Source organism: Vanessa atalanta, chromosome 5 (assembly GCF_905147765.1).
Source record: "Vanessa atalanta chromosome 5, ilVanAtal1.2, whole genome shotgun sequence".
Classification (NCBI taxonomy): domain Eukaryota; kingdom Metazoa; phylum Arthropoda; class Insecta; order Lepidoptera; family Nymphalidae; genus Vanessa; species Vanessa atalanta.
Genome location: NC_061875.1, coordinates 6,455,410 through 6,471,736, shown reverse-complemented (window position 1 = coordinate 6,471,736; position 16,327 = coordinate 6,455,410). Strand labels below are relative to the sequence as shown.

The 16,327-nt window shown below is 30.4% G+C and overlaps 1 protein-coding gene across 1 annotated transcript in view; it reads left to right on the top strand.

The window, feature by feature from the left end:
• Positions 1 to 1,534: 1,534 nt before the first annotated feature.
• LOC125064125 overlaps positions 1,535 to 16,327 on the top strand; it is a 47,736-nt gene continuing 32,943 nt past the window's right edge. Inside the window, exons 1-2 of the mRNA XM_047670932.1 lie at positions 1,535 to 1,864; positions 14,597 to 14,814. Coding sequence (XP_047526888.1) covers positions 14,712 to 14,814 — 103 coding nt within the window. The 5' untranslated portion in view covers positions 1,535 to 1,864; positions 14,597 to 14,711. The remainder of the gene's footprint in view (positions 1,865 to 14,596; positions 14,815 to 16,327) is intronic.

Sequence of the window (16,327 nt, the reverse complement as noted above, 5' to 3'; positions counted from 1 at the left end):
CTTATTATTTATTGATTTCTAGACAGAATATATAAAAAAAATTTTTTTTATCTGTAATTAAAATGGTGGAGAAGAATAACTACTGAGATTCATGCCAGTTCTTCTCCGTAGAATCTACTTTCCAAACCCATTGTAGCTTTACGTTTAATTCAACCAAGGAACCATCTACCCGCAACATTGGTTTATTTATTACAATCAGTATTAAAAACAGGATATTTACCAGGTTTTTTATTTTTATTTGGTGGAGCTCGATATTTCGACATTATCTACGAATGTCTTGTTCACGTGAACAAGACATTCGTAGATAAAAATAAAATACATGGGAAATAATGGTATCCCGTTTTAAATAGTGATAGTAATAAAAATAACCATGTTAATTTAAAATCTTATATTAGTTTATTTACTTTTAAATATAACAAAAACCCAAGTGCATCTAAAACTTGCAATAAATAAGCTCGGTTGTTCAATATTTATTACTTTTGAAATCCTCGCTTACTTTAAAAGGAATGTGTAATACATTCCTTTTAAAGTAAATGTTATGTCTGGCTCCGTAATTACAAGCATAATATTTTAATATTCATCAAAACTGACACTATGGTACAGGTGTTCCAAATTTAATAACCCGTACGCCAACATACTGTATACCTATGTTCCATATTATGAAGAGAAGAAGTAAATATATATAGTAAAAAAAAATCATAATTAAATAAAATCAAGAAATAAACATTCGTGACTAGACAGTCACCAGCCTCTTAATATATTATATTGTATGCGAGAATATTTTTCTTAGTTTGTCTCCCTTTTATGTAATCGCGATCGCCGTGTGTTTTTTCATAGTGATAGTTTATACTCCGAAAAAGGTGTGAGCTAATTTTACCTCGGAAAAATCTACAAAAACGTAGCGACGGGTAAGAGCTAATATGGAATGAAGATATTTTTCTTTCACAGTGTAGCTAGATTTCTTCTGTGGTAACTGAAAGGTTTGGTCGTTGAAAGATTGATAGACTTTCACTGGGCTCCTGACAAATAAATAAAAAAGTAAAATAGTTTTCTGTGGCAATTTCATTTAAATAAAACGTTACCATTTTTTTTTTTCGATATATTTAGTAAGTTTTAAGATAAAGAAAAAATTGCAAATAGGTAAACAGCATCTTGCATCTATATGAGATAGACTAATATGAAGACGAGCATTCAGACGGGCATTCACACTTTACGGGTATCTTGAGATGAAGGTACGAAATCTTAATTAATTCAGTGTGAAAATTAAATTAGAAGTTTAAGTAGCTACTAGGAGGTCCAACTCGATTTGCATTACTGTCGGATCTCAAAATGAAATAAATCTAAGTTAAAAGTTAATTTTGTCAATCCGGATAATTCCTCAAGGTTTAATCAGACTAAGTTGGGTGTAATTAATGTTCACTAAGGCCACACAATCTAGGAAAGCTTCGGCTTAGCCGGTGGAGTTTAGTAAGGGCGGGCGACGGCGGGACGCAGCGAGGGCCGCGGAGCCGCGTTAGTAGCGTGATAGAGCCCGCCTGTTCAGAACGCCTGCTGCTCTACCGTGACCTTTCGATTCAAATATTACGTTAATCGATAGTCAAAATTTCAATACGATTACTTAAATAGTTTATCGATATTTTGTTTTCTAAATGCTGAAAAAATGTGAAATAATTATAAAGACGTCGTTCAATTAATTTCAAAGTTTTGTGCGCAAACTTTTGAGTTACAGCTTTTGTTATTAACTATATTTTTTGTGTTTTTATTATTTGCAAAAAGTGTATTTGAAACTGATCGTTGCTTAAATTAAAAATAATTGTATGCAATGGAATTCCAAAGTTAAAAATACTGCAGGATGTCAACTGAGGTAATTTTAAAATACATTTAATATTATTATAAACTTTTATGACAATTTTGCTATATTAAGTGAATTGCTGAGTAGTTAAATTAATTTATCTGATCTTATTAAAAGTATGAAAAAACAAATCACTTACATAGCAAGGTCTTCATAAATTAATTTATTATATATTTATTTTCAAATGTTATTTTGCGTAATATTGTTAATTCATTCCTTTAACTTCTATTGCTAGATCTACGTATGTTGTCAATTTGACGGCATCTGAATCTAGTTACTTTCTTCGGTATTATAAATATAATATTATTTTTTATTGTGGGCAATGTTATTTAAATTTACAACTTAAAGATATCAAGCGAGTATTAAATCGAATACAAAGAGCGGCAACAGCTGGCTGCAGCCGTGCCACATACTTTTTTGAAAGTCGATCAGTAACATAATACTACCGATTGATGTGGAATATTTGTTTTATTTCTTATTGATTAACCAAAACTGACAATGTCACAAACCAGTTAAAAGTAATAGAATATTTAAAACGTCGTTACCAAAGTTTAAGATTACAAAAGTAGAAAATGAATTAATTGTATTGACCATAAAAACATCTATGTAAAAATGATTTAACTATTTTATCAAATGAGTTTTATACTTTTAACTTTATGCAAATAAACGCTTGATATTCATATTAAAGCACATATTTAAGTGAAAATTCTTCGGTGCCTTTAAATCTCTAGTCGCTTTCTTAAGTCGATCCACTGGCATATTCAACGCGCAATAAAACGACAAAAGTAATATATTATGCTGAATTATATATTATATGGGTGATTCACGGTTAACACTGCGCAGATGTTTTATGTTGGAAATATAAAACCTTACCTTAGTTAGTTAGCTTCAGATGAAACATATTTTTATATATAAATACATAATAATGTTAGTGAAATCATACTGCTGAATTTTATTTAAGCTACAGCCAATCTAAGCATTTTGAGCAGCCTGGTATAATGTATTTTATAAAGAAGTAACGCTTGTACGATCGGATGTAAGATGTTATCCTCGAAACACAACATCCGATTATACATGAATTATATATTATCTGTAATAAAATCTCTCTTTTTATCTAAAATAAAAGGGTATTTCGTATCGACCAATTTTGTAACATCAAAAATACGGTTGAGTGAACGGTTTCTTATGGAAGTTACCTTAACTGTATGCGATACATGGATTAATGTTTTCTATATAATCGTTTTGGGCTTGAAATACTTGTAAGAATGTCCGCGATGACGTTAATTAATATGTTCCTTTTTTTAATTTAGAAGGCAAACAGGTTATTGCTCAATGGTTACTGCTGTCTATATAAATTGACACTGTAAGACATATTAACCATCCCTTTAAACACCAATGCGACAACTTTGGGCACTAAGATTTTATGTCCTTTATGGCTGTAGATACAGTACCTCACTATTGTTATATGTTGGAAGAATATGGTTGTCTGATGAGTGGATGGTATCTCTTGGTATCATTTGAATTTGCACAAAACCCTAACAACAAGTAAACGATTGTTACGATTAATTCACGAATTCATAAAAAACGAATAAAAGATATATTTTTTAAATATATTCTACGAGCAGGACTACTTTGCCGGGTTTTGTAACTAGTGATATATTGGTGGCTTGTTTAAGTCCTGGTATTATCCTTTCATCAGATACTCTACCGCCAAACAGCAATTACTACATTCCGGTTCGAAGTATGAGTGAGAAAGTGTATTATTTAGCACATTTACGTAGCCAATATATGTATAAGATAATCAATTTATTATTAAGTGCTCAGTTTGCGCAACTACCAAACTATTGAAATTTTAAAACATATAGTACGTACATAACGTAATTGTACAATATTAGTTTCGAATAATCAACATTCAATTAACTTGGGCTTCGATGTTTTATTGGCGGCGCGCTGTGACTTGCGCCAACGTGATCGGTTATAACGGCGCGGCGTGTCTTGCGACAACGGGATTGGTTATGGCGGCGCGCTGTAACTTGCGACAACGTGGTCGGTTATGGCGGTACTCTGTGACTTGCGACAACGTGAACGGTTATAACAATGATCCGTGACTTGCGACAACGGGGTTGGATATGGTGGTGCTCTGTGACTTACGTCCACGGGGTCGGTTATGTCGGTGCGTTTTGACTTGCAACGTGATCAGTTCTGGCGGTGATTTGTGACTTACGACGTGATCAGTTATGGCGGTGCTGTGTGATTTGCAAAAACTGGGTTGGTTATAGCGGTGCGCTGTGACTTGCGACATCGTGATCGGTTATGGCTAATGTTTTATGACATAGCAGATTTCGTCGCTATTATATATCGCTATTACAGCTAACTGCTTATTATATACATTTGTTGTTATGACTTATTTACTCGAAGTTCATCAGGAGCCACCATTTATGGCGGTTTGTGTGTGTGTGTGTTGGATTGTAATTATTTATTAATTTGTATGTCAATAAGTCCATAGATCACAATCTTATCTATTGCATACACACGAATATGCTTTATACAAAAATAAACGGTGAAATAGTATGTAAAGTCGTCAATCAAGGTAACAAGTTATATTAATATGGAGAGACGTTCTCTACGAATAAAAGGATAAAATTATTAATGACATAAACTAGACCATAAGCAACATATAATAGTTCTAGATTGTTAGGATAATGGAATAATATATAGTTTTTCTTTCCCAGTTCGATTTAATATGAATATTACTGTAAAAAAGTGTATTTATAAAATTTTATATATTATTATAAAAGTATAATTGTAAGAGAAGCCTAAACATATATTATTTATAAATAAAATATGTAAGTAAATACTAGACATTAAATATGTAAAGCGCTTTGACATTTTTCTAAAGGTGCTAGAACAGATATAAAGCCGTGTTTATAATGCAAGCGTAACAAACAACGGAGCGCTTCACTCAAAATATCTCACGTAGTCTACTTTGTCAATCCACACATATAAAACTTAAAGTGAATATTGCAACCGCCCGAATCACGTAGTTCTATGAAATTGATTTCAGCGACTTATCGTAAAGTAGATTAACAAGCTGGTAATATCCCACTGTTTTCTTAGGCCTTCTTTCCTTGAAAAGATTTGAAAATTATTCCACTGTTCCATTGCGGAGATACACATATGGCAGAACCTCCGACATAAACCGGTTTCGATGATTTTCAAAGACAAATAAAGCACATGAAAGTTTAGAGATGACTTCTCATATTTGAATCCGCAAATCCTTCGTTTACGATCAAATCTATAATTAAATTCCGTTTTCTAGTGATATAACTATCTCAGATGTTTCATATTCTACATATTTTTTTTTATTTTTAAAGCATATTGTACCATGAAATTCACAGAACTACATATTAATTTAATACAATACTCATTTCGATAGATCACTAAAACATAATACTGAGGTAATTTTTTCTTTACAACGAAGCTAATTTAATGGTATTAATATGGTATTTTATGGTTTATAAAATAATCACTTCTTTTAATTTTTCCGCGAATTAGAGAGAGTTATATCTTTGTTACATTATCTTTTATTTTTTGTCATTCTAGTGAAGTTATATTTGTAGTAAATTAAAGTCAGTGCGACCCTACTGGGAGCTGAATAAGGCTAATTCCAAACGATTGAAGCGAGAAACTACGAGTATTATGCTTGAGAATTTGTTCACGTGAACGATAGAGATGCATTTTTAACCTATTCCCTGATGACTTTTCTGTTCTATTGAGCAATTTTTACGAAAACTAATAATAGCAAGAAAAGAGGGGACAATAAGACCTCTGATAGTAAATGTGCGCGCCCTGCTTTAAGGCATTGGCACTGTCAGAAATATTAATAAACAACTAATTCATATACCTTCAATGCACCAACCACAGGAACTAATACGTATGTTAAATCCTTCGTGCATGAAAAAACACTGTCTCACTTCCCCCTTCAAACTAAAACACAGCAAACAATAAATACAAGTCAGATACCCAGGGGTAGAATAACTAATAAGCAGTATATCTCAATTCGAACAAAGACTAACTTAACATAAATAAAAAATATCGCAGTATACCCACTGTTTTTCACTGTAGTAAGCTTCAATAAAAAAAATCAGTAATATCATCATACAAGCAGAAATACTAAACAAAACAAATATGTTTATTTTTTTCATTTTCAATTATAAGTTACGTAAGTACTTAAGAATCCAATATGAAAGCGTTTTTATTTTTACAACTCGAAAATAACATTCAAAGAAGTCTTCGTAGTTGAAAAAAAAAATTTAAGATTTTATTAATTATTATTTATTATTAATCGCAAAAGTATGTTTATTCATTAAAAAACTGAATTATAAAACTTAATAGTGGTGATCCTTGCGATTATGAGATTAGATGATCCTCCCGTTCATCCGATCTCAACATCCAGGAGCATGACTTGAATGACAAACTTTTCAGAGTGTATGTCTGGCCGACATAGCGAAAGACTCACGCTGATGGTGAAATTACTGGTCACTCACCATGCCCAGGGTGCACAACTAAAAAGTGTCAGAACCTACACCAAAAAAAACTATCTACTAGACCAAAAAGTATTTATTCAGAGTCTTCTTTACAATATAATTGTAATGAACATAATATGAATATATACATACATACAACTAATAACATTTGCTTCTTATTTTGATCGTTCAACGTGATTTCAATTTCCGTTGTTTAAGAAGATTAATATTTTTACCTTAAAAAATTCAACTTACGCGATAAGAATAACGATAGAAATTCTTTAAGACTGGAAATCATAAATCACTCCATGAATTCCATTTGTTTGCTCAAAAATTAATATAATACTTAATTCGTAAAATATACGTAGAAATTTTAAGAATTTCAATTCTAGCTAAATATTGAACTACTTTAAATTAAACTATATCATTTTGGTTTTTAAGGATAATAATTCTGGCTACAAATGAAATATTTATCTAGACGAATGACTCTATGATTGAAAAATATCTTTGCACAAATAATTTTCTGAGTAATGAAGGCTACTATAATTATATTATTGAAATTTTCGTTAAAATATTAGTAACCATCTTAAAACTTCCAATTATGTTCGGTTTCCCTTTGGACTACTTCGATTAAACGTTCCTTGGATTTCGGGGTGAAAGCTTTGAAAAGGTTTTTTATTCGTTTAAAAACATTTACTTTGAAACAGGCTGTTGAGTTTCAGCTCTTCTATTTGATACTTTTATTTTCATTTTTATAGTCGAACTGCTAACTTTCTTTCGGTAACGTGGTACTTTGAATTTTCATTAAATAAAAGTATTTTATTTAAATTGAAATGTAAAAAAACAATAAAAGAAGTCAAAATACGTATTCATTTATACGAATTCTAACGCAATGTCTGAGATTTGGTGGTTGTTTCAGAAAATAAATAATTTGAAATTGGTTTATTAGAATTTAATTCCATCAATGGTGTCAAAGTATCAGTTTATTGAATACTTTCACAATAAAAGACTTTTAAAAAATATGTTTAAAAAAGTAAGAAAACATTGTGTATTCCTCCTTTATTTCCGTTATTATGTACACTAAGAAAAAATGTGTTAAAGTGTAATGATGCCGTTTTTAACAGTATAAATCATTGAAATGTTAATAATGAATGAACAATTACTTCGTTTAAACGCAAACGGTGAAATCGTTACGAAAGCCTCTAATGATTATCTAAACAAAATTTAAACGTATAAATGTATGAAAGATTTTAAATACTTGTTATTAAAACGGGGAAATGTGGATATGTAATGTAACAATATATAAACTTATCATCACATAATCCTCCATCACAAATCCTTCGTATATATCACTATTAAATAGTTTTCATTAAATGAAATTGAACACGCTATCGTACATATATTAGTGTAAAACGTTATCACTTATATTCATGAAACTTTATATAAAGCCGTCTATGTATCACATGCGCATCATATATTCTAATGCCAAATTCTTATATCTTACATAGGTGTATTTCGGTTGCAAGGATGAGTGAGCTAGTGTAATTAGCGTACATATCTATCCACCCGTTGTTGGTATTGAAATTCAAAGAGGTTGAGGACGTACATATGTCCACACACCATGTGTAACTCAATAAAAAACATCACATATAACATAACATCAACAAATCAACCGACTGAACGGGGCGTATATATTATTTATTTTATTTATTTATTTGACAACACCAACAAGTAGTACAACAAAAATACACAGTAAATCAAAAGTCATAATAAGTAAATGGGTAATTGGCTACTTTTTTACAAGTGTTCTAAGATTACTTGGAAATTGGAATATAAGTCAACATTGTAAAAAGCTAATTGATAAAATAATACGTTATAAAATTAATGTCAAAATGTTAAAAATAAATTAAAATTTTATGTCAAAATGTTAAAAATAAATTAAATTAAGCAAAATTGTCGAATGTGAGTTTAAATACATTGTTAGAATTTGTAAAATGTCGTAATGAAAATATAAAGATTGAATTATACATAGGAATATTAATTATCAGTTTGTATGTAACATCTTAAAACCAGGATAACCATTTGGAGTTACTGAATTATTATAGGTTATGAATTATAATTTATATACATTATTGTTTTTTTTTCTTAAAACAACGTATATTATCATTAAAAATGTCAATGAATGTAAATGTCAATTATATCATACGTATAGAAAATAATTCGAATATGAATTCGAATTAATTTTCTTGCAGGATCTGTAATTAATTGTACATATCATCTGAAATTAGTTCAACAAATCATCAACTACTTACTTTCTTGCTAGAATTGAAGCGTTAATAGCGCAATGGTTTACGGGCCACCTAGCGATATAAAAAGTCGCAGGATCGATTCTGACCCCTTGGGTTAATGTCGTCCCCACTCCTAACACAAGTGATAAGCTTAAAAGGAGGGGTAAATAGAAATATTAGTAATTACTTAATTAATTTGGGGCATTGCTAGTATTATATTTAACAAAAAAAAGATGTTATAGGGGAAATCTATTCGTTTGTTCTGAACTATTAGTAGCTTTACGTATAACTTTCATAAGAGATTTGTAATACGAATCTGTATTGTAGAGCTATCGATAGTTTGCCTATCGATAGTTGACCTCAAAAATTAGGATATCAATAGTACCATCGATAGTATCGTTTTGATCAATACTATCGACACTAACGATTGTGAGCAAACTATTAATAAAGGCGATACTGTCGATACTATCGATAGTAATTCTTATACTATTTACTGGCACACATTTTATTAAACTTATTAAAATATAGTGTCGTTACTTGGCCTACTAACATAAATTATCTTGAGAAAGTAATACTACCGAAAAATCACTGAATATTAATTTAATACATCATATATATGCGATAGTATTGATAGTCTATCGAAAGTATCGATATGCAACAATAATACGATTATACAAAAGTACGTGGACAACGTGACAGATATTTTTTAAATGTCAATTGCGTATTTGTTTATTTTAGGTATATGTTCCTTTTTTGTTGATACCACTTAACCCACCAATACATATCCCATTGTGAACTAAAATATTCTGATTTAGATACTAGTGGCACTATTATACTGTTGCTCTTTGGTTTGATTTGAATTAGTAAAAGTACGGTAACTTCCAACACATTCGATTATTTCCAGAACCAATTAAAATCTTCATCATTAGAAATAACATTGTTGATATTTGTTCAACGCCTATTTTTTTTTTGTTTTTTGATAAATAGATTAAATTTTAAGCGGTATTTTTTAATGTAATATTTAGTTTTAAGAAAATAGTTTTTGTTTCTCGATTCGTTTATAAAAAATTAAAATAATCATCAACAAATGTAGCCAGTATAAACTGTCGTTCATCACGACGTTACGCAAGTGACGTCTAGTTGAAACTGTGAATATTGTGAAAACGAACTAAACTACTCCTGGCCGGAGGGTAGATCACTGAACAAAAGGAGACATCACAAAGAGCAATGGAACACATTTCGCTGAGCGCTTCGCACCGTGTCCTATATTTTCTAACGAGATGATATGTCAGCGTGTTTTCCGTACTTTACGTATTGCATCTATGTTAAGGTGAATTCGTTTCATTGTTAGATTTGCATTGCGCAGACAAGTAATTACAAAGATACCAGTCTTGACGTGCGGCGTATGTTTGAAGGGCACGATGAATCTTCGACTGCAGTGCACTGTACATATAAATTTAAAAACAAAGTCAATGTGTAGCAAAGGTCCTTGAACTGTTTTGATGGAATATATATATTTATAAATATCTGTCTCTTTATTACTAAAAACTGTCATCTGCGTTGATTTGGTTTTTATGTAAATACACTTGATTTAATCTCATTAGCTCATCGTTTACTCCATTTTATTAAAACTTTAAGTGTTTGACTAATAACAGTAGGATAATTTTCTTTATTAGTAATTTAATAGTTGTTTTGTGTTGTTTTGGTGATAAAATACTGTTATCGTACATATTCTGCTAAATTATAATCAATGAATTTTTGTCATTCGTAATATAAGAAATTTTGGCAAATAATATATCCACTGGTAAATGTTCAGCCCATAGACATAAGAAGCTATGATTTGTCACCGCACTAAATTTCGGCTATGGTGGCAAATCTCTATTACTAACCTGTGTAAGTGGTATTATTATGTAGAATTATTGTATGTGTACTCCCGATTCCCACGAGGCCAGCGACTGTCTAATGATCAGACTCGGGATTTGAAACTAAAACACTTTATTGCGTAGTAAACCATTAAATATAATTCTGTAAGTCTCTCTATGTTTAATACTCGTTCAGTTACTCTTCAAAATAATAAAAACTTTACTGTTGGGGGTAAAAGAATCGATATATAGGTGATAACCACCAAGGCCGGTTTGTATAAACATTTGCCTTTCAATAATACTGATCGTTTAAAAAGATAAAAATAATTAAATTAAAGAATTCTTCATAGAAAATCTTTTAATCCTTAAGGTTTACCTTTTAAAAGCGGGTAGCAGGTTACCTTGTAACATCTAATTTAACATAATGCTCTTTATTATAATTTAAATACCCTAAACGCTACCAAATATCAATTAATATATTTTAACGCTAATATATTTTATGAGACTCGCTAGCATGAAATAAATTGGTTAAAATGGTTTACGAAATAATGACACAGCAGTTTCCTTTCATTAAATAACTATACAAAGGATGTTTTGGCTGACCTTTTACGAGAGACAAAAGCGAGGCCTTAATCAGCGTTCGTCTTATTAAAATTGAATTTACCGGCTCTGAGTGAACCCGTGTTGAAAGAAAACTTAAATTTTAAAAGTATATCTGCATTAAGCGATAACAATTTTTAAATTTCGAGAAGAGACGTTTTTGTCACAATAAGATTTGTTTATTGTGTAGATACAACAATTATTAGTAGATATTGTTGTTACTGTTACTAAGAAAAACCAGGTATATAAAAAAAAATCGGTAAAACTCTAGTATTAATATCAATGTTCCAGTTTCAAATAGACTTAATGGAAAGTTGTTGATTAATTAACTCCAGTCCGTAAATCGTATAGGTGTACATTATAACGGTATAAAATACAATTCTATCGTATTATTTGTGAATTCTGAATATAAACTACCTATAAAAAAAGCGCAAAATTTTATTGTCAAATAAAAATATATAGCAGTAATAAATTTTGAATATCAGTATTCTGCAAATCAAATGGACGGACACCTTTAAAAAATCGAATTTTATTACACACATTCCGGTTTATCTTATTAATGTTACAAATGTGAATATTTGTAGGTTTATCACACAGAAACGACTAAATGCATTTTTTATAAAACCCGATGGAAATGTTTTTTGTCTTTACTTGCTTATTAATAAATGATACTCGTAAAGTCTTTAACAAAACTTTATGAAACAATAGAGGTATTAAGTACTTATATAGAACGAATAAAAAATATTAGAATATTATTATACTATGAAATATATTTATTTAGTATGACGAGTACTTCAAACATTCTTATTTTATTTACGATACTAGGTGACATAGATAAATATCGGTATCGTGTTCTCGGGACGCCGTTTGTTACGAGCTCAACTTTATCTGGTCCTTTTCGTTTTTATGGAAATAAAATGCTTTTTAAAAACATTATACCACACTTTAATTAACGGGATCACCGACGAAACGATTACATTTAGTCTGATGATATTTTTTGATTAAAATGTCAGAATTGATTGTTTCCAAGCACGATTTCACCGAGATTGGAAAGGGCGGCTAAATTGAAGGATTAAGTTCTGTCTGTGTCAATATGATAAGAGCTCAGAAAAGCCGGGACTCTATAAAATGCAAACAGACAAGCATGTCATTGAGATTGATCAGCTGCGACTGACGACAGCTGTGACTTTGGAAATATGTTTCATCTCCCTTTCATCTTTGTACAACGTTTGCACCAGTTGCTACGGAAGCCAATGACATAAACAAATATCTACAAATCGACAGAAGTAAAACCCGCCAATATAACATATTCATACATTTATATATTACACACATTATAGATGGTTAAAACAGTACATTAAAACTTTGCATTTGAGTCGACGGCAGCTTTTGGAACAATAATAAACTTTTCACTTATCGAAATTTATGAAACTTGTTATAATGTGAAAAATGTTTTATGTAAATGTTTCAATAATTTCACAGTCATGTAAGTTGTGATGAAATCGTCAGTATTTCATGTGTCTTTAGACGCATTAATTGCATTTCGTTTGTTTCTCAATTTTTGTTGTATACGAGTGAATGTACCAATAAATGTTTATTATGAAAGTTACAATCAAAGCATTCCAACATGAAAATACTTTTTTCTGAATCATTTGTTATTTATTAACATAAAAGAAATAATCGCATAAACTTCTGACAACTCTTACAAAGAAAAACTTGAATTGTGGGTATCTTAACTTTTCTTGTCGGAATACTTATGACTACAAAATAGATATGGTTTTTCTCAAACTTTGTTAACATTTCCCTTCATCTTCCAAGATCAGATCTGCTTATAAATGAACCAATTTTACAGTCACGAAGCTCTTTAAATATATTGCGAAAATGTATTTTTGGCATTCGTTACTAGAGTAACTGGATCAGAAAGTTTAAAGAAAGACGTGTAAGCATGTTAAATTGTAAAGCAATAATGTATTTAAAATGTCTGCTCGTATTTAAGGCACTGCATGTGTACCTTCAGCAATTACACTATTTTGATTCCTAACTAATGTTTTCATATGTAATAGGTAAGATATTATTAAAGCAATAAGAACGCCAAAGAATAAATTGATGCGTGCAATAAAGACTTTCTTTCTTTGTCACTTCATCAACATTATTAAGTTGAAGTACCTCGTTAGTCTAGTTTATATGAATACGTGGGTTCAAATCCCCGACCGTGCCAATAAGCGGCACTTAGTATCAGCCTAGTATTTCGAATCGTATTACATTGAGGGAAATGATATGTTACTTGGGATTGCGCACACATCTCATTTGCTCTGTAATATGTCTTGCGCAGTGACTTGTTAGGAATGGACACTGTTGTTAAATTGGTTAGGAATATCAATATTGTTGTATATTAATAATTTATACGATAAATAAGATATACTTGAAAATAGCTACCTATCAAGTTTGAGCTCATCAGATTTGTCTTAAAAATGGATGTATTTACGTTTAGCCATTAGCTCCGGATGATCTTAATTTTGGTATACATATGAATTTTGAGCTCTGCCAGTGTGAAATTATGTTGTAGCCATCACTTAAGATTTTATTTATTCGCGTTTTAACATAAATTATTTGTTTCAGTATCCGATTAAATGAAATATACCTTACCTTCAATAAATAAACATTCCATTATTTTATATGTCATATCTAAATATACGCATGATTCATTCATTTGAAACGATATTTTTAAACTATAATATACCGATTTATACTTAACAAGCAATATAAAACCTTAATTACAATGGAGGACCCAAATAGCATTACAACCATAAAACAATGCAACTTAATTAAATTGGGTTCAGTTAAATTTTATTTGTCAAATATATTTTTGACAATAATATAAAATTTACGCTTGTCAAGTCAATAGTGTAGATTCGGAGCGAATGAATTGTAACTACTTATTTAAAAGCATTATATTATTTTCATTATTATTATTTATTTATTAGTATAAACATTTATACAACATTATATTCAAACCAAATAAGCATATCAATCTACAGTGGAGCTAACCTACTAGATTTTTTTAAATTACTTTATTTGAGTCATAAGAAGGTTTTACAATCCCTCTACAATTCAATTACGAATTGTAGAGAATTAATTTTATTTAAAAATAACTAAACTTATGAGAAAAACTTCACTCCTGATGACCGAATAAAGGGGGAAATTGTATTTAAAAAACTCCAAAAATTTGTTTCCAACATTATTTGTTTGTTCGGCTTCATTCGGTTGAAAAATGAGAATTCTTATTAAAAAAAAAAAACTTCTTTATAAATTTGATTGATGACTATATTTTACGATACTAAAATTTGAATAATTACAAACAAAACTCTTTAAAGATTCCTCTTATAAAATCACTTGTAAGTTTTTCCTGATGAAAAAGAAATATCTGTACAGTTTATTACTTGAGATTAACTAGTGTTTGCTTTGCAGGTACCCCGAAGCGCCGACGTAATAAAATGAACGAGTGTGTGGCGAACTATCAATATAGGCGTACTTGAAATGTTTAACTGATAATAACGAAGATTAAAGTTAAACAAGGTGCTATATGAGACGTCGGAGGTATCGAATATCAGGTGGCATGGAGGTGATTCTATCAACAGGGAGCCGCATTTTCGTGGCCTTTATCGCCACCGCCTTCTGGGGAATGGGTAAGTCGTTTAATATATAAGGACTTTAGTTCGTAATAGAATTTATAAGGCGTAACGAAATTTATTATATAATCGTAATATTATATAACATCTTTTTCAAGCTTAGAACAATATTTTTGTAATTTGTATGTCATAAGTTTTGTACTTAAATAAGTGAAATTTGAAGATAAATTAGGAAAATATCCTACATATAACTTTAAAGAAATACTAACTATCCGTTAAGAGTTCGCACGCGTATTCTTATTTTATAAGTATATATATTTTGGTAAATAATGCAATGAGCAACCGGCCAAAAACTCAACGCGTCCGAAGCCTTTGTATGTATTCTCCCAAACGTTTTTCATTATTTCAAAACTTAATACATATATATATATATATAAATATATATATAAATTGCAACGTCAGCAAAGCCAACTTTTATTTAGATAATCCTGTTTACTGTCTATTGACTCACTCTCACATTTCGATATAACAGTAGATCAACCAGGTGCAGGACCAAAGTTTTAGTACAATACTATTAACTACTTAGCTCAGTACATACAAAGGTTTATTTGACGATGTAGTTTTTCAGAGTATCGAAAAAGTACTATAACAAGGTTGGCACTTGAAAAATTCAATATTACTTATCTGGATTTGATCCCAGCCAGAGGTCGTAGCCACTCCTTTGATTAAGAGCCATGCGTTTTTTCATACATTGAGAATTCTGTTATTGAATGAAAATATCTATCTGAAAATATGAGGACAGATGGGCATAGAAATAAAAGTCGCCCCGTTGTAATTGGCCAATTATAGAATTGCTCGCACATGAAATTTGTTTCGTTGCGTGATTTATTTTGGACATTTGTATCGGAATTTTGTTTCTGTCACAGATTTTAAAATCGGTCAATATTATAACCATTTACATTTAGGTATTATATAAGCATTATCGACAAAAATATGTAGTAGTGATCGATGTCAATGTATTCCGATGATAGTGATCCGATTTCAAAGTTATAGTTGTAATTTTAAAACGTGATCGAATAGGAGTCTCACAAAGTTTACGCTGTAGTCGTCGGAATTTTTATATAATGACATCAAATTAGGATTATTTAAACATCAACGATGAAAAATGTGTAAGCAACATACAAATCTTATTATTGACTACAGAGAGCCACTTAATATTTACTAAATAAACCCGCAAATTAAGGGAGGGAGCGCTGTTTTAAATATTAATTAACATCTCCTTTGTTTCACAAATCATCACTTAAGTTTCAATCACAATAATGAAACTCTAGCAATGCGAAGTCTTGGTATTTGCATAAAGTAACTAGGTAAACAATTACCAATGAATATCCAAACAGTATCATTCCAACTCTATAACCTATTTAAATCTTTTAATTACAATTTCTTATTGTCTTGTGATCGTGACCTGGAAGGAATGTATGGGGAATAGAAAAACAAATATGTTTAGTTACTTTATGCTCCAGGAAATTTGTGCCATTTTTCTTAGATTTGCCGTAAAAGTGTGAAAAAT